Here is a 23,931-nt window from a genome sequence, read left to right on the forward strand (position 1 = left end):
TTGGGGAAACCAGCTGCTGTCCCCTTCAGGGGAGGAGACCGAGACCTCCGGGGGGAGGTCTGAGGGCTGGAGGGTCTGGGAGTCCAGCCTGAGCCCCAGCCTCTCCCCTCAAGGCTCTGTCCAGGCTTCATTCCACAAATACCGGCGGGCACCTCCTGTGGTGTTCTCCATGCCCTCAAAGAGCCAAAGGTACACAGGTAAATAGATTATTTTAATAAAGTGCGACAGTGCCGCGCAGGTGTGGGCGGCGGGCGGTCTGGGCGCCTGGGGTGCGTGGCCCGGGCCGAGAGAGGCGCCTGCTCCAGCGCCTGCGGCCCTGGGCGCTCCGTCGGCGGACGCGGCTCTTCCCCCGGCTGGAGGGGACACGCAGGAGGCACGCGGCCCCCGGGATTGGAACAAACACGTTTATTGCAGGAAAGGCGCGGCGCGCGCCGGGGCGGGCTCACCAGGCGAAGAGCGGCTTGTGGTCCTCCTTGGAGAGCTCGCACAAGCAGGTGAGCAGCAGAAGCGAGTCGCCCAGGAACTTGGGGGGCACCACATCGATGACCAGCTTGCGCAGCGCGGCCGGGCTGCTGTGCAGCGGGTTGGCACGCAGGTCGGGCCGCTGCTTCAGGATGCCGTAGGTGTTGATGAGGAACTCGCTGAACACCGGGTGCACGTCCCGGTTGTAGCCCAGCCTCTCCAGGCGCGCCGTGAGCGTCAGGTAGCGGTGCGTCAGCTCATGCAGCTTCTTCTCGTCCACCGACCCGTCCAGGGACTTGATGGACGTCTGGGGACACAGCGAACAGGTTTCCGTGAAGGAGGCTGCTGACACAGGGACGCGCGCCCAGAGCCGAGCCCCCAGCCCGGCAGAGCGCAGTGTCCCGGGTCCCAGCAGACAGTATCCGGGACCAGAGCCGGGCGCTCCCCCGCTAGCGCAGAGGCCGGAACGCACAAGGCCCTGTGGCCCCGGGAGCCACGGCCGAGACTGTCCCAGGCCACAGAGCGGCTGGGTGCCAACAGAGACGCTCCCGGCAGTGGGCTCATCACCCTCTGTCACACGTGGGCCTCCACAGTCCTCAGCTGTGCGAGCACCACAGTTGACGGGGCAGCAAGGGCACCCTTCCCCCAGGGCGGCAAGGGGGGCCCCGCGGCAAGGGAGGGGCCCTGGAGGCAGTGGGAGGACCCGGGGCAGGGAGGGGTGCCAGGGTAGTGAGGGGCTACAGCAGGGAGGGGACCCTGGGATGGGAGGGCAACTTGCATCAGGGAGGGTCCCCGGGGTAGTGAGGCGCCCCCCACGTCAGGGAGGGAACCTGCGGCAGGGAGCGCACCCCAGGGCATAGGGGCCTACCTGCTTGATCTTCTCGGGGATGTTGGACACGGTGAACCCATAGAGCCGGGTCACCCCCGGGAAGACGTAGGCCAGAATGCGCCGGTCCAGCTGGAAGGCAATCTCCCCAACGATGCGCCCATCCTTCTCAGGGCTGGAGAAGCTCTGGATCTCTGTGAGGGGCGGGGGTAGTGAGAGGGGCCCCGGGGCCCAGGACAGGGACGGTCAGGGGCCACCCGCCTTCCCCCTGCTGGCGCCCCGGGATCCATTTTAGGGAAAGGACCAACCTAAACGCGGCCCCTGCAGGTTTGGGGTGATGCCGCTGGGGCCCTCCCCCCATCATTGCTTCCCCTACCCCCAGCGGTGAGGGTAAATACAAATGGAGAAGAAAACTTTGACTTTTCTGTTGCCAAAAGGGAGAGAGATCCTCTTCTCCCTCTTAGAGCAACCTGAGCAACCGATGAGCCTACGTCCTCTCTCTCTCTGCCCCTTTGAGACGGACAGAAACGTCTTTAAAAGCTTGTTTTTACAGCCCGGGATTGTCTTGTCCCCCGGCCCCAGGGGAGTCCGCCCAGGGACCTGGGTCAAGGGTGACCCCTGCTTATCACACAGTCCCCACCCCTACGACCAGGTACGTTAGGTGGGCCAGACGTGTCCCCTCCCCTCCTGAGGGCGGGGTGCCAGTTAACTTGGGAATGCATAAGTAACCCCGCCCCCAGGTCAGGAGTCCAGGCTGCCTGGCTGTCTTGGCAGCCCGTGCACTGCAGGCTGGTTTCATGGGTACTTGATAATGAAAGTCTTCCCCACATTTGTGGAGAGGATTGCTGGGTTGGCAGGAGATCCTGTTTTTAATGATCTCCCTGACGTTACCAGATACATCACTCACCCTCCCCTCCCAAACCTGCTTCCCAACCTGCACCCCCATGGCAGCCTCTATGCATCAAACAGCAGGTATGCACCAGCACCCTTCGGAACCATGTGCTCTCCGAAAACCCCTGGTCAGATGCGTCTGACAGTGAGAGATCCAAAGTGAGCTGAGCCTGCGTCAGAGTCAGGCAGAGCCTCCGCACTGGAGACCCTCCATCCGACGGCGCCCCAGACTCGGGCTACCTCCACATTCTGCTCTTTCATCCCCACGAGAGACAGGAACAGCCCCATTTGCAGAGACTTTCCTAAAGCCCCTGGGGCTTTTCTGAACCTGAGCATGATGCAAACCCTCCAGGGCATCGACTGGGTGCAGCCTGCGGGGTCCATCTGGTGGGCAGGCTGTGCATGCCTGGGCTGGGTGACCCAACACTCAGGACACCCCATAGCAGCCCCGGAGAACTCCCTGCATAGCCGTCTGTGCCGTGAATGCTGCAGGGCTCCAGGACCAGCTGTGCCTGTGGCCGTGGGCAGGCGTTTGCCCTCCTCGGCCCCATCCTGTGCCTGGGTCCACCTAACCACTCGACCCAGAAAGCTGCCAGGTCACTCACACCACAGGAGGACGGTGGCCCCTCCCAGCACATAACAGCCCGTCAGCACGTAACAGCCCGTCAGCACTGGCTTATCAGCTCCTTTGAGGGCAGGCCGCTAACATAGGGCCACCAGATGGCCACGGAGGATAGGCCCGGGGGGCACTGTGCTTTCGCTCCTTCAGGCACGCACCTCGGGCACTGAGCACCACGCACTGGGCACTGTGGGCACTGAGCACTGCGGGCGCTGAACAGGGAGCGTGGCTCTGCAGGTGGGGATGGGGAGCAGGAGGGGCCGCAAGGGTGTGGATGCCCCAGGCAGACGGCCCCGCCTGAGCCACACGTGGCCCAGAGCCACATGCTCCCCCATAGAACCCCATGAGGGCCTTGGAGCTGGGGCGGGGCCCGAGGCCGAAGGGTCACAGGGTGGGGGAAGCAGGATATGAGCTGAGGCAGAGCAGGTTCCTGAGGGCAGAGGAGAAACGCTGGTGTGAAATGCTGGGGAGACGGGGCCACGGAGCTAGAGCTGCAGGACAGGCCATGGCCCCCAGCACAGCCTTGGACCTAACTTAAAATTTTTTCTGAGACATAATCACATAGTATAAAATTCGCTCTCTTCAAGTATGCGATTCAGATGTTTTTCTGTATTCACAGAGTTGTACAGCCGTCACCACAACCAAATTCCAAACAAAACCCTGTACCCGCTAGCAGTCACACGACGCTCTCCCGCAGCCCCTGCGAACACCAACGTACGTCCTGTCTCTGTGGACGCACCTATGCTGGACATGTCCACCAGCGTCGTCACGCAGGACGTAGCCCCGCATCTGGCCCCACACTGCTGTCCCTGAGGTCCGTCAGCGCTGAGCTCCTATGCTGAGTAGCACCGCATCGTGTGCAGGGACCGCATTCCGGTTGTCCCTTTGTCCGCTGACCGGCTTGGGGGCTATTATGAATAATGCCGCCATGAACATTCACATAAAAAACTTTGTGTGGTCAAATGTGCTCAATTGCTTTAGATATATACGTAGGAGTGGAATTCTGGGACACATGGTAATTCTGTGTTTAATTTTTGATGAAATGCCAAACTGTTTCCACGGCAACAACATATATGCGTTCCAATGTCTCCACATCCTCACCAATGCCTGTGTTTGTCCCTCGTTTTTATGAAAGCCATCCTAGTGGGCATGCAGTGGTGTCTCATTGTGGTGTCATCAGCATTTTGCTGATGACTGATAATATTGAGCATCTGTTCACGTGCTTATTCTCCTTTTGTATGTCTTCTCTGAGGTAATGTTCCTTTGAGTTCTTTGCCCATTTTTAATTGGATTGTTTGTCTTTTTACTGTTGAGTTGTGGAGAGTTCTTATATATCCTGGATACTAGTCCCTTATCATCTGATTGACAAATATTTTCTCCCACTCTGTGGGTTGAATTCATTTTCTTGAAATGTGTTCCTTTGAAATACATAAGTTTTTACTTTTGATAAAGCCCAGGCTGTATACTTTTCCTTTTGTTGCTCATGCTTTTGGTGTCACATCTAAAAATCTCTTGCCAAATCCAAGGTTATATGTTTTATCTCTGTGCTTTCCTCTAAGAGTTTTATGTCTTGAGCTCTTTTAGATTTTCTACATTTTGAGTTAATTTTTGTTTGTGGTGTGAGGGCCAGCTTCATTCTCATGGATGTGTTTGTCCACTTGTCCCAGCATCATTTGTTGCAGACTGTTCTCTCTCCATTGAATTGTCTTGGTGTCCTTGTTGCATATTAAACCTATAAATGCTTGGGCTTATTTCTGGACTCTCAGTTCTACTCCACTGATCTCTGTACGTCTGTCCTTAAGACTGCCACACTGTCTGCATTGCTGTAGCTTTATAGTAAGTTTCAGAACTGGAAGGTGTGAGTCCTCCAATTTTGCTCTCCTTTCTCAAGATTCTTTTGCCTCTTCTGAGTCCCTTACATTTCCACCTGAATTTCAGGATGATTTTGGCAATTTCTGCAAGGAAGCCAGCTGGGATTTTGACAGGGACTTGTGTTGAATTTGCAGATCAATTTGGAGAGTGCTGCCATCTTAATAATATGAAGTCATCTGGCCCATGAACACAAGATGTTTTTCCACTTATTCGAGTCCTCTTCACTTTCTTTCAGCAGTGCAGTGTAGTTTCAGTGTGCTCCTTCCCTGATCACTTTGCAAAGCTGCAGCAGCTACCTGGGAGTTAGGGCTGAGAACCAGACTCACTGACCAGCAACACATCAAGGCACATGAGGGGCACAGAGGTGCAGGGTGCAAACTCCCTTCTACATTAATACACCCCTCTCACCAGGAATCAGCCTCTCTTCTCACCCCTGTCTTTAACACATAAATTAGATGGAAGAAGTGATATACACCTAAGATGTTCTAGAAATCATTTCTTGTCCAACCTGGGCCTTCCAAGATCCAGCCAAAATCTATTCTTCAAAGAAAAAGTCAATAAAATTGACAAACCTCTAGCCAGACATATTAGGGAAAAAGAGAAAGAAGACAAACACTACCACTACCAGAAAATGGAGATGGTATCACTGCAGATCCTACAGATGTTAAAAGGATAATAATGGAACATTAGAAACAATTTTATGCTAATAAATTTGACAAGATAGAGGAAATGGACCAATTCCTTAAAAAACACAAAAATTCACTATTGTGAGTGAAGGCCAAAACTCCCTCAAGAAGAAATAGATAATTTGAATAGCCGTATATCAACTAAGGAAATTGAATTTTCAGCAGGGGAAACATTCCTACAAAGAAAATTAAAGGCTCAGGTGGTTTCAGTGGTGAGTTTTACAAAATGTCTAAAGAGTAAATAATACCAATTTTGTAAAAACTCTTCTAGATAATTAAAAAGGATGGAGCACTTTCCACCTCATTCTCTGAAGTCAACACTAACCTGGTACCAAAACCAGAAAATGACATTTAAAAAAACTATAGCCCAATATCCTTCATAGACTGTAAAAATTCTCAACAAAAGTTTAGGAAATTAAATCCAACAATACAAAAAAGTATAATACATGATGACCAAGTGAGGTTTATCTCAGGAATGCAAGGTTGGTTTATAATTCAAAAATCAATCAATGCAGTGTGCCTGGCTGGCTCAGTGAGTAGAGCATGTGACTCTCGATCTCAGGGTTGTAAGTTCAAGCTCCACATTGGGTGTAGAGATTACTTAAAAATAAAATCTTTTTAAAAAATCAATGTAATTAACCATATTTGCAGAAATAGACTACAAATAAAAACCAAATACTCATCCTAATAGATGCAGAAAAAGCACTTGACAAAATCCAATATCCATTCATTATAACTCTTAGAAAACTAGGAATTAAAGGGAGCTTCCTCAACCTGATAAAGGGTACCTACAAAGACCTGAGCTAACATCATACTCAACAGTGAGAGACTGAATGCTTTTCTCCTAAATTAGGAAAAGACAAAAATGTCCACTGTCACCATTTCTATTCAACATGTGCTAGAAATTCTAGCCAATGCAATAAGACAAGAAAAAAAATAAAAGGAATACAAACTAAAAATGAAAAAATAAACTTGTCTTTATTCACAAATGACACAATCATATATCCTAAGGAATCCACAAAAAGCTACTGTAACAAGTAAATGAGTTCAGTAAGGTTGCAAGATACAAAGTCGTGTTTTGTGAGGGTTCTCCAGAGAAATAGAAACAGAATCAATATGGTGTGTGTGTGTGTGTGTGTGTATGTGTTGGGGGTGGGGAGTAAGGAATCAGCTCATGTGATTACAGAGACTAACAAGTCTCAAGATCTGCAAGGTGAGTCAGCAAGTAGAAACCTGGAGGGACTGAAAGTGTTGCTCTAGCCTAACTTTGAAGGTCTGAGAACCAAGAGAACCAATGGTGTGATTTCAGTCCAGAGTACTGCAGGCTTGAGACTCAAGAAGAAGTGATGTTTCAGGTCAAGTCCAAAGACAGTCAGACAGGAGGAATTCTATCCTCCTCAGGGTAGAGGAGGATAATTTTGTCCTATGCAGGCCTTCAACTGATTAGATGAGGCCCACCCACACTGGGCAGCAGGGGGCGCAAAATGCTTATTCAGTCTATTGATTTAAATGTTAAACTCACCCAAAACGCTTCCCCAGAAACACCCAGAATGTCTGACTAAATATCTGGGTACTTCATGGCCCAGTCAAGTTGACAAATATGATTAAGCATCACAGAAATAAATATACAAAAACCCATTGTGCTACCATATACTAGAAATGAACAATCAGAAATTGATAATGATAAAGGCAAGTATTTCCTATAGAATTAAAAGTGAAAATACTAAGGGGTCACTTTAACAAAAATGTGCAAGATCCCAACTTAGAAAACTATAAACATTGTTGAGAGAAACTTTTAAACAACTACATAAACAGAGAGATATACAGTATTCATGGATCTAAAGGTTCAATATTGTTAAAAGTGTCATTTCCCTGAAAATTAACCTAATCAATCTGTACATGCAGGGCAATCCCAAACTCCTAGCAAGATTTTTTGTAAAAACAGACAAGTTGAGGGGCACTTGGGTGGCTCAGTCAGTTGGGTGTCCAACTCTTGATTTTGGCTCAGGTCTGATCTCAGGGCATTGGGATCAAGCCCCACATTTGGCTCTGTGCTCAGTGGGGTGTCTGCTTGGGTTTCTCTCTCCCTCTCCCTCTCCCTCTGCCCCTCCCCTCCTCTAAAATAAATAAATAAATCTTTAAAAAAAAAAAACAGGGGCGTCTGGTTGGCTCAGTCATTAAGTGTCTGCCTTCGGCTCAGGTCATGATCCACGGGTCCTGGGATCGAGCCCCGCATCGGGCTCCCAACTCGATGGGAAGTCTGCTTCTCCCTCTCCCACTCCCCCTGCTTGTGTTCCCTCTCTCGCTGTGTCTCTCTCTGTCAAAAAAATAAAATAAAATAAAATAAAATAGACAAGTTGATTCTAAAATTCATATGGAAATGCAAAGGACCTACAATAACCAGAAAAACTTTGAAAAAGGAGAGCAAAGTTGAAGAACATATACCACCTGATTAACAATCTTACTTTAAAGCTACAGTAATCGAGACAGTGTGCATTGGAATCAACACAGACAGATAAATAGAATAGCATGGAGGATCCAGAAACACACCTATACAGATATGGATGAAAGTGTCAAGGCAGGGGCGCCTGGGTGGCTGAGATGGTTAAGCGTCTGCCTTCAGCTCAGGTCATGATCCCAGGGTCATGGGATTGAGCCCCACATCGGGCTCCTGGCTCAGCGAGGAGCCTGCTTCTCCCTCTGCCTCTCTCCCTGCTCATGCTTTCTCTCTCTGTATCTCTGTGTCTCAAATGAACTTTTAAAAAAAAGTGTCAAGGCAATTCAATGGAGAAAAAATAATCTTTCTGAACACTGATTCTGGAAGAAGTAGCGATCTAATGTGAATCTCATACCATGTACAAAAACTGACTTGAAATTGATCAGAAACCTAAATGTAAAACCTAAACCCATAAAACTTCTAGAAGAACACACAGGAGAGAATCTTTGTGACCTTCAGTGTGACAAAGATTTCTTAAATCTGACACAAAAAGCATGAACTACATAAAAGAAAAAAATCAATAAACCGGACTTCATCAAATGAAACAGTTTTGCTCTTTAAAGAACACTTATGCAAATGGAAAAGCCACAGATTGGGGGACCACATTTGCAAAACATTTGCCCAGAAAAGGACTCGTGTGCAGAATATATGAAGAACTCTGACAACTGGATCATAAGAAGATAAGCAACTCAATTTTTTTTAATAGGCAAAAAAATTTAACAGAAAAACCCCAGACCCTGGCCTCCCAGCCACACTCTCTACCCTCTGCTGGAAAATGGAGACGCTTTGGCCAGCTGGCCACCAGCCCACCCTCCCCGGCTGCCCGCCACCACATCCCGGTGCCCACCCTGGTGCCCACCCCCTGCTGGGCCATACCGTTAAGGTAGTAGCTCCTCCTGGTCCTGTCCCCAGAGGGCAGGCTGCTCTCCGAGAAGCACACTTTCTTGGGCCGGACCATCTCCCTGGGCTCCAGCAGGGTCTTGTCCGCCAGCGGGTCCTGCAAGGGGCTCAGGAGTGGGGACAGCTTCCTGTCAGTGCCTCGGGGTACACGCAGCTCGAGGGGACTGAGGAAAGCCTTGACGGGCACCTGGGTGGAGGTTGCATAGCCAGGGGAGGCATCGTCCTCACTGGAGATGGGGGCGTGCGAGCACAGCAGGTCCTCCAGGGAGGACGTCTGCAGCTGGGAGGGTGCATCAGGGGCACTGGAGAACCTTCCAAAGTCTGCAACTGGGATGGGGAGGGAGGGGAAGTCAGGCTCTGTTCCTGAAACATCCCTAAGGAGGGAGAGATTACTGAAGAACACCTGCATGCCCAGCCTCAGGCTGTGACACCCCACCCCGTGCTTCAGAGCCTTCCTCCTCCCTCTACAGAAGATGGCACTGTGGGTGCCCACCCCATCCAAGGAAGCCACCAGCCTCACGTTCATGAGCAAGGCAAGCGTGCATGCCTCCATGCGCTTCCTACCCACCCGTGCCTCCACACACAGTACCGAGGGACTTGTACATGCTTTTACATTTTTACATAAATGGTATCATCCTATACATGTTTTATTCTGCCGCATACCTTTTTGCTGCAGCGTTATCTTTTTTGGGAATTTATCCATGTTGAGTTGTCTGGTAGCTTACCTGACACATTTAACTGTTTCATGCCACATGTGTGATACACACACACACACACACACACACAGAGCAATTTTCATACCCGTTGCTCTGTTGATAGACATGAGGGTTATTCCTGGTTTCCTTGAAAAAGCTATAATCAGCATCCCATAATATGCTTCCTTGCTCACAGTGAGCACCCTCCACCATCTGCACTGGGCTCAGGTATGTGCCTGTCAAACTTTCTCTGTGATCTACATTAGTAGAATGTAGAACATTCCAGTAGCTGCACCAGTCCTAGGTTAAGCACAGACCAGGCTGATGACATCACATGGCTTTTCCCTAATCCCCAGTGACGCTGAACATCCTGTCATATATGCTTACTAGCCCCTCAGGTTTTCTTTAGGTGATTTATCTTTGCCTTTTCTCTGTTCGTTTTAGGATTTTGGGGGAGAGCGCGGGGGGGCGGGGGGGAGGTGAGTAGTCTTGAAAATTATTTGTAGCAGCTCTTTTTCTCCTGCATACTAACTCCTTATTGATGAAAAGTGTTGTAAATGTCTTCTTCCATCGGGTGCCTTGCTTATATTTTAATCTCTTTTATAGTGACTTGTCATGCAGAATTTTTCAAATTATAATGTAATCAATTTTAACTTATTGATTCTTTTTGTGATTTAAAATAATCCTTTTCTGTTCCCATATGACAAACTTGTTCTCCTAGCAATAAGGCAAATATATACTTGAAAAATAGTGTTTTTTAAGAGTTATAATGAAAAATTATAGGGGCACCTGGCTGGCTCAGTTGGAGGAGCATGCAACTCTTGATCTCAGGGTTGTTGGGGTAGAGATTACTTAAATAAATAAAATGTGAAAAAAAAGAAAAATTACATCCTAAGATATACCTCCTCAGGAACCAATGAATCTACCTCCAGCAATGTTTTCCTAGGAAAAAAAATGTTCAAAAAAAGAACAGCCATCAGGATGTGTCTTGCCTCCTGTCTGCCCACTTGACCAAAATGGCCATTCCCGTGGGCCTGCTGAGGGGCCTCACGGTGTCCTGATCAGTCCAGAAACGGCCCACGGAGCACCCTTCCAGAGATCAAGAATGCAACACGAGAGCACCTCTGGCTGCCCCAGGGCTCGGGACTCAGACCTCCTGAGGGCAGGCGGCCTCCCCACAGAGGGCAAGGGCCTGTGCTAGAGGGACTTCTGTTGTGCTCAGCTGGGTTTGGGCTTTGTTTTGTTCCTATTTAGTGAGTTGTGATTCCCTTCTGTTACTCACAAGCCTTCAGTAAAGTTGTGTTAACATTAAAAAAACAAAAATGTTTAATCTTCAGTCAAGTCCAAAAAGTAGGCACATTTGCAGGCTACATTTTAATGAAACTATACATGAATAACAAGCATCGGCACAAAATTCCATTCCTCAGAAGTAAAAGCAATCACATCAAGGAAGAAATGAAAAAATGATTATTGAGAAATAATGAAAATCAGAACACTATGTACATTTAAATCAGAACACATGTACATGAGTACATTTAAAACTGTATTTGGATTGAAATTAGTGATTTAAATGCTTTAATTACTTTTTAAAAATCATCAAAAAAATAAGCATTCAGATCAAGACATGAAGAGGAGCTCCTAAGAAACAGAAAATCTAGAAACAGTGGAAATGACAGCAGGAATACCCTGGAAGCAGCTCCACGAAACGTCAATAAGACCGCAAAGCTGCGGACAGTGACTATGGGGAAACAGAAAACATGAGGAGATGAAACCGGGAATGAGAAAAGCAACATCAGAAAGGCCGGGAAGAGGCGAGAATCGCCGCCCCGTCACCAAGATCACAGTCATGGGAGAGCTCTCGCCGAAAGGTGTTTTTAAATGACTCAGTAAGAAGCAGAAAATCTAAATGGACCAATAAGCAAAGAAGAAAAATCTAGAAGTTACAAAACCATTATGCTCCAAGGGCACGGGCCTGCCGGGGTGACAGTAAGTTCTTTCAGATTCCAAATGATTCTTAATCCCTACGCCACATGAACAAGGTTGGAACACTGAAAAAAAATGAAAAGATGCTTGATCGAGGTTATAAACCGGTCACAACTCTGATGTCAAATCCCCACACAGAAAACCCACAGACGGAAAACCAAAACCAGAACTCACATAGGAACTGAGTCCCGAGATCCTGAGCGAAGCCCCATCCCAGCAGATGCCAGGGCAGCCGGCCGGAGCCCAGGACCGCGAGGCCTCTGGGTGGAGCAGGCCGAGGGCCCCAGCCGAGGGCACCCCATCCCAGCTGGACCAGGGTCACGGAAATTGAACACGACAAGCTTGTTCTCAATTTTTCTTGTTCTTTAGAAAGGACTAGAAGGGTCCTCCCAGTGCCCAGCCTGCGTGTCCCCCGCCCCCAGGCCCACCCGCTGGCTGCCGATGCCAGGGTTCTGAGAGTTCCAAGGGCAAAGACAAAGGCAGAATTAACAAGTACACACACACTGTCGATCTCATTTAAAATGGTCCTTGGCACACAGTGCAGTTGTAGACTCAGAACAGAACACACTGAGAAACTTAGCAGCCCGGGACCCTTCCCCGGAGCGTGGCTGTGTGTGGCCCTGGGGTCACGAAGGTGCCGGGGCCGGCAGGGTGCCAAGGCCACAGCCTGGCGGAGCGCGTCCAGCAGTTTCTATCTCAACAGTTCAACAGCACCCGGCCCTTGACCCAAGGGTTTCCCACCATGACCCCTGCGGCAGGTCTGCCCTGCCCTGGCTGCTGTGGTGGGGAACGGTGGGGGCCGTCAACGTGCACAACAGCTCAACTCCGCTTAGGGAAACCCAAACAACCCTCTGGGACAGGCACATGAACATATCCACCACACATTTCAGAGGGAGACCCAGGAAAACGTTGACAGTGGCTGACTTTGGGCATGGGGCCAGGAGCTGGGGCCCGGCCTGGTACGTTACATCCTCCTGGGGTATTTGTAAGTTTGCCATGAGTACGTGTTGTTGAACAAAGAAAACGGGTTTTAAAGCACATCCTGCTTTGAAGGCAGATGCTAAGGGACTGTGAGAAACGTGAGCTGTTGCGGGGGAGCTCCCTTCGGTTCACAAACTCCTGCCACCGTGCAAGAGTAGTTCCAAACTTCAGTCCCCAAAGAAGGCTGAGGGCCAGGGCCAGGCCTGCAGGCAGCGTCCCAGAGCCCCAGGCATGGGGGTGGCCCTGACTGCAGTGGAGTTGGCCCCTCCCCAAGGATGGCCGGGGCCTCGCTGACCTTGGCCCACACCCTGCAGCAGGGGCTCCAGGCCTCTCTGTGAAAGGCTTGGTGGCCTTAGGCTGGCCAGGGGCTGGAGCTCCTGCTAAGACTGGTGTCCTGCCAAGTCTGGGCTTGCTGGGGGTGACCCACAGGTAGGGGTGTCGGCTGCCATCCCAGAGACACCACCCTGACTTGGGCCCCGACCAGGGTCCCCCTAGGAGCAGCCCGGCTTGAGTGAGAGTCTGCACCTCTCCTGACCCGGCGCCGGAGGAACAGAGAGGGGGGAAGGCCCCAGGGCTCCTGCCACTGCAGACGCAGGGGTGGCTCTGAGCCCTTGGAGGAGGCCCCAGGCTGACCCGATTCTCCAGACAAAGGACAATGGAGCCACACTGGGTCTGTGACTCTTGGCAGGAGTCACAGCACCGACAAGGCTTGGGGACAAGTGACTTTGGCAGCCACCACACAAGGGCATCCCCGGTGGCCCAAAAAGGCAGTCCTGGCCCCCCGTTGTGGGATGTCACATAGGGGACAAGGCCCTGTGAGGCCAGTCATCCTCAGCAAGTGTCTGGTGACAAGCATGTGCCTTGGCAGCTGGTGAGAGCTCAGGACTGGTAGGCGTTTCCCAGGCGCCCCTTCGGGCGGCATTGTCCTCTTCCCGCCAGCCCCCCAACCACCTCCACCCCCCCACCGCCCTCTGCTTGTCCCGAGCTCCCTCTTCAAGGTCCCCCTTGAGGCTGAAGGAGTCCAGGTGCCATGAAGGACCCCAGGGACATGCTTGCTCACAGGGCTTTGCACCCATGAGCTCCGTGCGGGGGGCTGGTGGGTGGCAGCCACTGCTATGGGGGCTAACCCCCCACCCCGTTTTCCAGGTGTGGACTTAGTGGCCCAGAGAGAAGGGCCTTACCTGAGGACACACAGCAGAATGGGGAACTGGGTCTTGGTTTACTCAGACCTGAGGGAAGGAAGGGGGCCCGAGAGCACCGGCGTCAGCAGGCCAGGCCCTGCCTGCGCCCTGCGGCCTCCCCTCGGCTCCCGGGAGCCCCGCAGCCAGCTAGCCCTGGCTGCCCAGGCCCGTGGCCTCACCTGCACTCCCAGGGGAGCAGTTCTCGGGGTAGGTGGGCACCTTGGTGAAGAGGAGGTCTCGGCTTCCGAGACCACAGCGCTCCTGGCAGCTCTCACTGAGCAGACGCTTCAGCATCTGGTTCTCCTTCATTAGGCGCACCTGCTTCTTCAGGTCTGCGTTCTCACTCATGAGCCTGTTCATCAGCTCGCTGCCCTCGGCCATGGCCACGTCTTCACGTGCTCACGTGTGGGCCTGCGGCCCCATGGAGGTGGAAATCCAGAGCCCACAGGCGCTCCAGAAACAGCCCAAGGTCCTGGAGTTCCACGGCTGTCTGGCCTTCCGCGGCCTTGTGATGTCGCCCGCCCTTAAAGAGCCACCCCCGCCCCGCCGGCGCCGGACCACCCACTCCACCCACAGACCTTGCCTCCAGGGCCAGCACCCACAGAGCGACACCTCCGGCCGAGGGGGCTGCCAAGCAGAACACAGGGAGCGGATGGGAGAAAGGGGGATGGGGCTTGTGGGGAGGGCAGCTCAGGCCGAGACGGGAATGCTCCAGCCCCTCCTAGGAACAGCCAGAGCACTGGGCTGAGGGGCAGGGTGGGCCATCCACGCCCTGTGGTGTGCACAGGCCTCAGGAGGACTCTGCCTTCACTCTGCGTGACTTGTGGTGTCCCTCCCCATGAGCCATCAGCCCTCCCGTGGTTCTCATGTGGCTCCGCACTCTGCGGGATCAGCAGGGTCCCCCAGAACCTGGGCCAGTGTCTGGTGTGCAGACAGATGTCAGGGTGCACCCCTGGGATGCACACTTAAGGAAGGAGGGGCAGTGGGGCCGCAGGAGATGAGCTCAGGTGCCCCCAACAGCCCCCAGGCCCCGTGGACTCCAGGCGGGCTCTGAGGCGCTGGCAGTTGGAGGCCGCCTGTTGACCACACGTCCCTTGGAAAGAAGGCTGTGAGCCCTGAGTGTCTGGAACACTGACCGTTACTGGACCTAACTGAAGGTTCCCCCGACCAGGCACAAGGGCCGTGCGGACCAATCACACGCAGACCTGTGCTCACAGAGTCCTGCCAGGGTGTGGATTTCAGGCCCTGGTTAGTGGGACCACCGCAGAGCCCACGCCAACACCCACTCTGCCAACTAACTACTCAGGAGGGTAAGTGAACTCAGCACTGTTTCCTGGCCCTGAAGTTCTTGGTCGAGCTTCACGGCAGCCGTGAGGCAACAGTGGGATCATCTCCTGATCCTCTTGGGACGAGATATAGACCAAACAAGGAGCCAGCACGTCCTCCATCCCCTTCAGCCCTAACACCACGCGGCGTCAAGGGCACTTGGTGCAGGGGCTGGGGCTCCAGGCCAAACGAAGTCATTATTTCCCCCCAGACTGCCAAGTCAGCATAAGGTTGCTTCAAGAGGAGAAAGCCTCAAGTCAGGTTTTGTGGAAAAGAGGATTTCTACGTCCCAAACGTACCTTATACAACCTGAGAAAGACCCGGTGTCTGGACCCACAGCCTCTCACACCAGACAAGGACAGCGGACATGTGGACAGCCCCCACTGAGCAAGGGTGTGCAGGAGCTCCCAGGACTCCCAGATGAGAGCAAGGCCTCCCCCCACACTGGCCCCTCCCGTGTCATTTAAATGCCACTTTCTACTACCCCTAGAAAACCTTCTGGACACCGCACCCCCTCCAGCCACAGGCCCATCACCCTCTGCCTGTGCAGATGCAACATCCTTTTATCACTAGATTCAATTTAATACTAGTGTGTTAAGTATTTTCTGTGTGTGAGGGAAACTGATCTGAATGTCCTTTTCCTGTAACGTCCTGGTCTGGTTTTGCTATCAAGGTCGTGCTGACCTTATAAAAGGAGTTGCAAAGTATTCCCTCCTCCTCTAATATCTGGATATTTGTGTTAGGTTGTTAACTGCTTTCTTCACTTTTTGATAAAATTCACCGGGAAGTCATCTGAGCCTGGAGCTTTCTTCTGGAAAAGCTTTAAATTTCAAATTCAATTTCTAAAATAGATACGAGGCTATCTAAATTCCCCACTTCTTTTCATGACCACCTAGATGACAACTGTGTCTTTCAGGGAGTTTGTCCGTCTGTGTTGTGGCATACTGGCGAGCAGCCCATGACATTCCCTCCCTGTACTGACTCTGCGGCCTCACGCCTCTGAGCACAGACGGATGCGCGGCCAAGGCAGAAAACTGAGTGTGAACACGGAGCAGCAGCGTTGGCAGATGGGTGCGGCAGGATGTAAGGACCCACAAGCGGGGCAGTGGGAGTGGGCGGATGCAGAGAGGGGGCGGGATGGCGAACTCAGGCTGACCACACCAGGGCAGCAGGCCTGGAGGTGACCAGGCTGGACAGCCAGCTTGTCTGCAGGACCTGTGGCGATGCACCTTTTCTATGCCTGTGGTAGGTTTTCTTTCTTTCTTGATCAGACCAGAGGCTTGTTAATTTTCTCAAAGCATCAACTTCCGGTTTTACTGATCTCCATTAAGCCTCCTACAGCATTTAACTTGCACTCTTTTATCTGGTTATTTCCTTCCTTCTACTTTGGTTTTAGGTTTCTTAAGGTGGACACTTAGATCACTGGTTTGAAACCTGATTTACAGCATTAACATGTAAGCCTGCAACCATTTCTGTAAGCACTGCTTTAGCTACATCCCACAAACTCTTATGTCATTGTTTTCATTTAGCTTGAAATATTTCCCTTGTACTTTCATTTTTGACCATTGTTTATTTAGAAGTGTATTGTCCAATTTCCAAATAATTGGGATTTTCTATCTCTTTTAGTTACTGATTTCTAATTTAATTCCATTGTGGTTAGAGAATACAGTCTGGCTTCAATCCCTTTGAATTTCTCGAGACTCATTTCCTGACCCCGCATGTGGGCTTAGTAAATGGTCCGTAAGCTCTTGAAAAGAATGAGGTGAAGTGTCCCATAAATACGTTACTTCAAGCTGGCTCAAGATTTTGTCTGCAGTTGCTGAGACAATGTTGAAATCTCCCACTTCGTGTATTTATCGAATTCCCTCTCCAGCTGCACGTTTTCCATATTCTGAAGCTGTTATTAGGTGCATATACATTATTATTAAATGTCTCTTTATTTCTAGTACCGTTCCTTTTCCTGAAACCTACTTTGATATTAAGACAGTACTTTGGCTTTCTTATGGATGTTTGTTATATATTTTTCTAAACTTGTACCTTTATCCTGTATTTCTGCATTGAAAATTTCTCATGGACAACATAGCTGGGTCGTGCTTTTTCATTCAATGTGACAGTCTCTGCCTTTTAACTTGAGTGCTTAGCCCTTTACAGCTAGTAAAATTTCTTTAATGGTTGCTGTATTCATCTTCTAGGGCTGTATTAACAAAAGAGCGCACACAGTGGCTTAAACAATAGAAATTTCTTTTCTTACAGTTCTGAAAGCTAATCAGTGCTTCTTCTGTGCCTACTGAGCTTCACAGGTCTGTGGGCTTACATATTTCATATCTGGAAAAATTTCAGCCATTACTCAGATGGTTTTCCGCCTCCCTCCATCCCAATTTTGTGGGACTCCAATTATATGCATGTTAGACCACTCAAGATCACCCAAGAGGTCGTTTGTTTTGTCTTTTAAGTATTCTGGCCACTATAGGCTGTTTCAACACTCACCTGTTCCTGAATGGCCCAAGAGCAGCCCCCACTCCTCTACCCTCCCAAGAACCAGAGGGGGCATCAAAGACAGAGGCTATCAAGCCCACCGCATCTCACACCCCCGGAAGGCCTGGCTGTGGGGAAGGTGTCTGAGGCTGCCTAAGGCCATGCAAGCTAGCTGTTCTCCACCTGTCTCAAGCATGGGCTTCAGAAGCCCCCAGGGCCATCACTGTCCCTGGAGAAAGGCTGGAAATCACCTATCAACAGTCATCGTGTAGAAACTAATGGCTCAGGGCGCCTGGGTGGCTCGGTCGTTAAGCATCTGCCTTTGGCTCATCATGATCCCAGGGTCCTGGAACCGAGCCCCACATCAGGATCCCTGCTCAGCGGGAAGCTTGCTTCTCCCTCCCCCACTTCCCCTGCTTGTGTTCCCTCTCCCCGTGTCTCTGTCAAGTAAATAAAATCTTTAACAACAACAACAACAACAAAAACCAAACTAATGATTCAATTATGTTCACTGAAGAAAACCTGAAGTTATCACCCTCATCCTCCTGAGTGAGGAAAAGGGTTAGGAGGGTGTCTCTGAGACAGCACCCAAAATCCCAAGTGAAAATGCCAGGCATGAAGGTCACACACCACAGAAGGGCCTCTGGCCCTAGTGCTCTCCAGAGTGGCATCCTTAACCTCCTTCCACTGCCACCTGTGCGGGCGGCTATTATGGGATCCCGCTGCGAGCAGATGCCTTACAGGGAGGTGCTGTGACCCACCTGCAACCAGTGGGATCACAGGGCTATTGTGTATAAGCTCCAGCCACCTCCTAGAAAGCTGAGCACTAAAGCTGAGGTCACAACAGCAAACGGATCCAACCCCGGCATGTGCCTCAGGTCCCACTGACTCCCCTTTGCCTCCTGTTTCTGCCCTTAATTCCTTTTTCAATCAAAGTGAATCATAAATAAAAATTTATATTGCAGATGGAAATGAAAATAAATCAAATGAAAATTGGTCAATGACCAATTAACCTATAACTAGACTATCTGCAGAGTTGAGAAAAGAATGAAGAAGCAACAGGAGATAGCATTAATTTTTGAAATATTTTATTGCCTAAGTAAAACATAAATATATGGAGCAATACTGATTATGTCCAGTAAGGAAAAGTACTTTCTCAGAGATGAGTTTTCACTGTGAATTAAGGATTTCTAGGTAGAGAATTCCTCAAAGGGAAGGTCTGAAGTTTCCATCATGGTGAATACAGAAATCTTAATATGGCAAAAAGTTCCCAGCGTAATACTCAAAATCTGTGCCCAGTACCAAAAAATAATTTGAATTAAGACGTCTTTAACGATTTGCCCAGGAAAGAACCTGATTTTGTTTGATCTGAAGTACAGCTGACATAAGGCGTACAGTACAGTGACCCGACAACTAGGTACGTTACTTAGTGCTCCCCACGCAAAGCACAGTAACCCCGTCACCACACAACGGGACTGCGGTAACTGAAGTTCGTACTCTTAAACCCCTTCATCTATTTCACTCGTCCCCCCACCCCCTCCCCTCTGGCATCCAGCAGTTTGGTCTATATTTATGAGTCTATTTTGTTGAGAACTTGATTTTTTTTAATTTTATTTTATGTTAGTCACCATACATCATTAGTTATTGATGTGGTGATCCACGATCCATTGTTTGCGTATAACACCCAGTGCTCCATGCAGTACTGCCCTCCTTAATACCCATCACTGAGCTAACCAGTCCCCCCACCCCCTCCCCTCTAGAACCCTGTTTGTTTCTCAGAGTCCATAGTCTCTCATGGTTCGTCTGCCCCTCTAATTTCCCCCACTTCATTTTTCCCTTCCTATTTTTTTTAACATATAATGTATTATTTGTTTCAGAGGTACAGGTCTGTGATTCATCAGTCTTACACAATTCACAGTGCTCACCATAGCACATACCCTCCCCAATGTCTATCACCCAGCCACCCCCTCCCTCCCACCCCCACCACTCCAGCAACCCTCAGTTTGTGTCCTGAGATTAAGAGTCTCTTATGGTTTGTCTCCCTCTCTGGTTTCATCTTGCTTCATTTTTTTCCTCCCTTCCCCTAAGATCCTCTGTCTTGTTCCATCCACGTCGTTGCAAATGGCAAGATTTCGGGTCTTTTTGATGGCGGCATAATATTCCATTGTGTGTGTGTGTGTGTGTGTGTGTGTGTGTGTGTGTGTGTGTGTCACATCTTCTTTATCCATTCATCTGTCGATGGACATCTTGGCTCCTTCCACAGTTTGGCTATTGTGGACATTGCTGCTATAAATAAACATCAGGGTGCACATACCCCTTTGGATCCCTACATTTGTATCTTTGGGGTAAATACCCAGTAGTGCAATTGATGGATCAAATGGTAGCTCTATTTTCAACTTTTTGAGGAACCTCCATACTGTTTCCAGAGTGGCTGCACCAGCTTGCATTCCCACCAACAGTATAGGAGGGTTCCCCCTTCCCCGCAACCTTGCCAACATCTGTCGTTTCCTGACTTGTTAATTTTAGCCATTCTGACTGGTGTGAGGTGGTATCTCATTGAGGTTTAGATTTGGATTTCCCTGATGCCGAGTGACGTTGAGCACTTTTTCATGTGTTTGTTGGCCATTTGCATGTCTTCTTTGCAGAACTGTCTGTGTCTTCTGCCCATTCTTGATTGGAGTATTTGTTCTCTGGGTGTTGAGTTTGATAAATTCTTTACAGATTTTGGATACTAGCCCTTTATCTGAAATGTCATTTGCAAAAATCTCCCATTCTGTCGGTTGTCTTTTGGTTTTGCTGACTGTTTCTTTTGCTGTGCAAGAGCTTTTTACCTTGATGAAGCCCCAATAGTTCATTTTTGCCCTTGCTTCCCTTGCCCTTGGCGATGTTTCTAGGAAGAAGTTGCTGCAGCTGAGGTCAAAGAGGTTGCTACCTGTGTTCTCTTCTAGGATTTCGATGGATTCCTGTCTCACATTTAGGTCTTTCATCCATTTTGAGTCTATTTTTGTGTGTGGTATAAGAAAATGGTCCAGTTTCATTTTTCTGTATGTGGCTGTCCAATTTTCCCAACACCATTTGTTGAAGAGATTTTTTTTCCCCCCATCGGACATTCTTTCCTACTTTGTCAAAGATTAGTTGACCATAGAGTTGAGGGTCCATTTCTGGGCTCTCGATTCTGTTCCATTGATCTATGTGTCTGTTTTTGTGCCAGTACCATACTGTCTTGATGATGACAGCTTTGTAATAGAGCTGGAAGTCCGGAATTGTGATGCCACCAGCTTTGCTTTTCTTTTTCAACATTCCTCGGCTATGCAGGGTCTTTTCTGGTTCCATACAAATTTTAGGATTATTTGTTCCATTTCTTTGAAAAAAGGTGATGGTATTTTGATAGGGATTGCATTAAATGTGCAGATTGCTCTAGGTAGTATTGACATCTTTACAATATTTGTTCTTCCAATCCATGAGCATGGAACGTTTTTCCATTTCTTTGTGTCTTCCTCAATTTCTTTCATGAGCATTCTTTAATTTCCTGAGTATAGATTCTTTGCCTCTTTGGTTAGATTTATTCCTAGGTAATTCATGGTTTTAGGTGCTATTGTAAATGGGATCGACTCCTTAATGAGAACAGACTGAGGCACATAATTTCCCCTCAAATAACTGGAGACATACCTGCTCATCTTGAAGCAGTTATGCTTATCCCCTGAAACTGATGAGGTGGTGGCCCACTGTCCAACACGGTGCCCAAGTGACAGTCTCAGAAAACCCCAGATCTGTGACTGTTCCCAACATGAGATCAAACACAAGTGTGATGTGCTTCAGCCTAAGGGAATCACATGTCTTTTTATTAAGGTAGCTGGCCACAGAAGTGAAACATTTTCAGTAGAAAAGCAGATTTTCATTTCTTATGTTCTGTCCAGTGATCCGGCTATGGCTGCGAGTCTCCCAGGGGCAGTGGCCACTTCGAGGAGCAGACTGTGGTAAATCACCACCTGGGTTCCTGCTGCCCCAGTGAGTAGAGAACATGGGCCAAGAAAAGAAGTGCAAGAGCAAACCCACTAGATTTCAAAGAGATCTGAACAGTTCCTTCAGCCAAAACAAACACTCATTTAAACTGTCTGGAAAAAAGTGCTGACACTCAACAGACATCCACTGAACACCCACTACGTGCCCCACAGCACAGCAGCCAGTGCAGCCGGCAGGCCATCTATGTGCACACACAACCCAGGCCTGCAGGGCTCAGAGCAGAAGCACCACCTTGGGGCAAGAGGAGGTCAGTGGAGGAATGGCTTAGACCAAGGCCCAAAGCAGGCAAGTCCCAGGCAGAGTCAGGGACAGCACTCAAGGCCACGAGAGCTGCAGGGTCAAGGCCACATGGTGCAAAGTCTTGGTGAAGGTCCTCCAGGGAGCTGGGCAGTGAATGGCAGGAGCAGGGGAGCACTCAGACATCTGGCTGTCTGATGGAGGATGGTCAGCCAAGGAAGCACAGCCAGGGGATGCTGCCAGTCCAGGAGGTGGTACAGAGGAACAGCAGGTAGACGGGGCACTGGGGTGGGCAAGCAGGCCGGGGCCCTAGGGGCAACACCAGGCCTGGCTTTTATTCTCATCAAAGCTCCTGGTGACTTCTCACAGCCACACTCCTGGGGAAGCCCTGAGCATGTGAGCCACTTGTTCTCCAAGGTCAAAGGCAAGTCCAGAACCCAGGTTTTTTTCAGCCTGAGCCCCAAATCCATGCACATCAAACCAAACAGATATAGAGCCAGAAGGGAATTAAAACGTTTAGCACCGAAGAGGCATTGCCTTGGAAATGTGGCCGTCACTTCGGCTCAGAGCACATACCAGGACGTCAGGCTGTCCAGCCAGCTGCACGGACTGCTCTGCTGCCCTCAGCACACGGCAGTGCCCCACAGTGCTAACCGCCAAACCACTCATGAGCCCTTATCCCTCACCATGCTTGGCCTCCCGCCTGTGCCTCTGTCAGCACCAGACACTAGAGGCTATCAACTCAGGAGAGAAGGACGCTGGCGCCCACAACTAGCAGGACCGTAATGCAGCATGGGTGGGCCTGAGGTGTAGGACAGGGCTGGCGGCCACGTCTGGCTCCCCTTTGAGCAGGCACAGACACTTGGCAAGTCTGGTCCCCATTCCTTCCTGAGCCCTGGGTGGCTGGGTGAACAGGGAGGACCAGCCTCCCTCTGGGCTGTTCGGAAAAGATGTCACATTCCTCAGCCCCACAGACAGAACACACAGGGACAAGCCCAGCCAAGCTGGCTTTTGGGCAGCACCTGGCAGGAGACAGACGAGGCATGGTTCCCCTCTTCCAAGATCTCAGATATTGGTCAAGAAAGCACCCCCAGCCCCATAGCGAGGATGTGCGCCATGCCCAGGTACTGCAGAACACGCCACACCTCCTCCAGGGTCATGGTTCAGCTTGTTCCTTTCCTCACCTGAGCGCCACAAGCTCTTCTAAGAACTAAACCTATCCTGAAAATCAAGTATCTAAAGCTACCAGCCCCAGCCCTGCCCCAAGCCTGGCCCCGCCATGCAGAAGTGGGTGGTGACGGGCACTGGGCCCCTGGGCAGGGCTCCTGCAGCTCACCCGAGCTGCTCCAACCGGAACTTGCCTGACACCTGCGCCCACCACCCACCCACCTGCCAGGCGCCCTCAAGGGTGGCCGGCAAGAGCACTCTCTGGGTATAGGCGGGAGAAGCGGCCAAGGGCCCAGATGGGGAAGACGTTCCTGTAGCTCGTATAGTTGATGGCACAGGACTTGTTGAAGACGCCAGCAATGTTTTCCTGAAAGAACACAGGGAAATAAACACAAAGGCTCCACCATGTGGCTAAGGGACTCCCTGAATGGAAACCCCAGCCAGACAGTTGGGCAGCTCCTGGACAGTCCTGCTGCTGCCACCCTAGCTCTGGACCCCTGCGCTGCAGCAAAGCCTCCAGCCTGAGTCACCAGCTCCTCCAAGGGAGGGGGTCAGCCTTATGTGACCCTGTGACCCCATGTCTGCAGGACAGGTGAAGGCTGGCTTTTGCACTCCCTGCTGAGTCAGAGCCATCAGGCAGAGCCTGAGGGTGCCCAGAACCCCCACCCCCGCACCCAGCACCAGACCTGCCTGAGCCAGGGCTTCATCTGCAAACATAGACCTGCTTCCAACACACGCTCTCACTGGTGGTGTTTATGAATCTCAAAACCCCAAAGCTCACACGCATGCCACCAGGGGTCTGGGGGCAGCACAGGTGTGTGAAAATGATCATGCAAATCAAGGTCAGTGTTGGCTGGAGCCTTGGGCTCCTCAAACCTCCTTGGCATACCTGGGGCCAGTCGCCATTGGGGAGCTGTTTCCGAAGTAGACACCTGACTCCTCTCTCCAGGGCCTCTACGCAGGGATGCCTGGGGAAAGAGGAAGCACTGAACACATCGGCCACCACTCTCTGGAGGAGAGCGCCTCTGGCTACAACCCAAGCTCCATCCTCACCCTCACGCAGCCAGGCATGCACAGATGTGAAATCCAGTGTGATGACCGGACCTGCCC

General features: G+C 50.5%; 2 protein-coding genes across 4 annotated transcripts in view; both read right to left on the reverse strand.

The window, feature by feature from the left end:
- Positions 1-200: 200 nt before the first annotated feature.
- Positions 201-17,024, reverse strand: SPATC1L (spermatogenesis and centriole associated 1 like). 3 transcript variants are annotated; one of them, XM_025863497.2, is made up of 6 exons: positions 13,773-17,024; positions 13,594-13,641; positions 8,941-9,080; positions 8,730-8,850; positions 1,331-1,482; positions 201-769 (listed from the first exon to the last, which is right to left on the reverse strand). In XM_025863497.2, exons 1-6 carry the CDS (start codon positions 13,972-13,974, stop codon positions 443-445), a joined length of 990 nt encoding a protein of 329 aa, XP_025719282.1. In that variant the 5' UTR covers positions 13,975-17,024; the 3' UTR covers positions 201-442. The 3 variants fall into 3 exon arrangements, with proteins under 3 accessions (XP_025719282.1, XP_025719280.1, XP_025719281.1); XM_025863495.2 differs by having other exon boundaries at positions 8,730-9,080; positions 13,773-17,023; XM_025863496.2 differs by lacking the exon at positions 13,594-13,641 and having other exon boundaries at positions 8,730-9,080; positions 13,773-17,023.
- Positions 17,025-20,884: 3,860 nt separating this feature from the next.
- LSS (lanosterol synthase) overlaps positions 20,885-23,931 on the reverse strand; it is a 31,086-nt gene continuing 28,039 nt past the window's right edge. Inside the window, exons 21-22 of the mRNA XM_025863498.2 lie at positions 23,711-23,789; positions 20,885-23,188 (exon numbers count right to left, since the gene is read on the reverse strand). Of these exons, the coding sequence (XP_025719283.1) occupies positions 23,057-23,188; positions 23,711-23,789 (211 nt within the window). The 3' untranslated portion in view covers positions 20,885-23,056. The remainder of the gene's footprint in view (positions 23,189-23,710; positions 23,790-23,931) is intronic.

Source organism: Callorhinus ursinus, unplaced genomic scaffold (genome assembly GCF_003265705.2).
Source record: "Callorhinus ursinus isolate GAN/ISIS: 27379988/994484 unplaced genomic scaffold, GSC_fseal_2.0 scaffold98, whole genome shotgun sequence".
In the NCBI taxonomy this organism is placed as follows: Eukaryota; Metazoa; Chordata; class Mammalia; order Carnivora; family Otariidae; genus Callorhinus; species Callorhinus ursinus.

Excerpts from the sequence above, each read along its gene's own strand:
- SPATC1L (XM_025863495.2), bottom strand. The coding sequence starts at position 13,974 with ATGGCCGAGGGCAGCGAGCTGATGAACAGGCTCATGAGTGAGAACGCA. Across the intron at positions 13,642-13,772 it reads CTGCTCCCCTGGGAGTGCAG|GTCTGAGTAAACCAAGACCC; the intron begins GTGAGGCCACGG and ends TCCTTCCCTCAG. Across the intron at positions 9,081-13,593 it reads ATTCTGCTGTGTGTCCTCAG|TTGCAGACTTTGGAAGGTTC; the intron begins GTAAGGCCCTTC and ends TCCCCATCCCAG.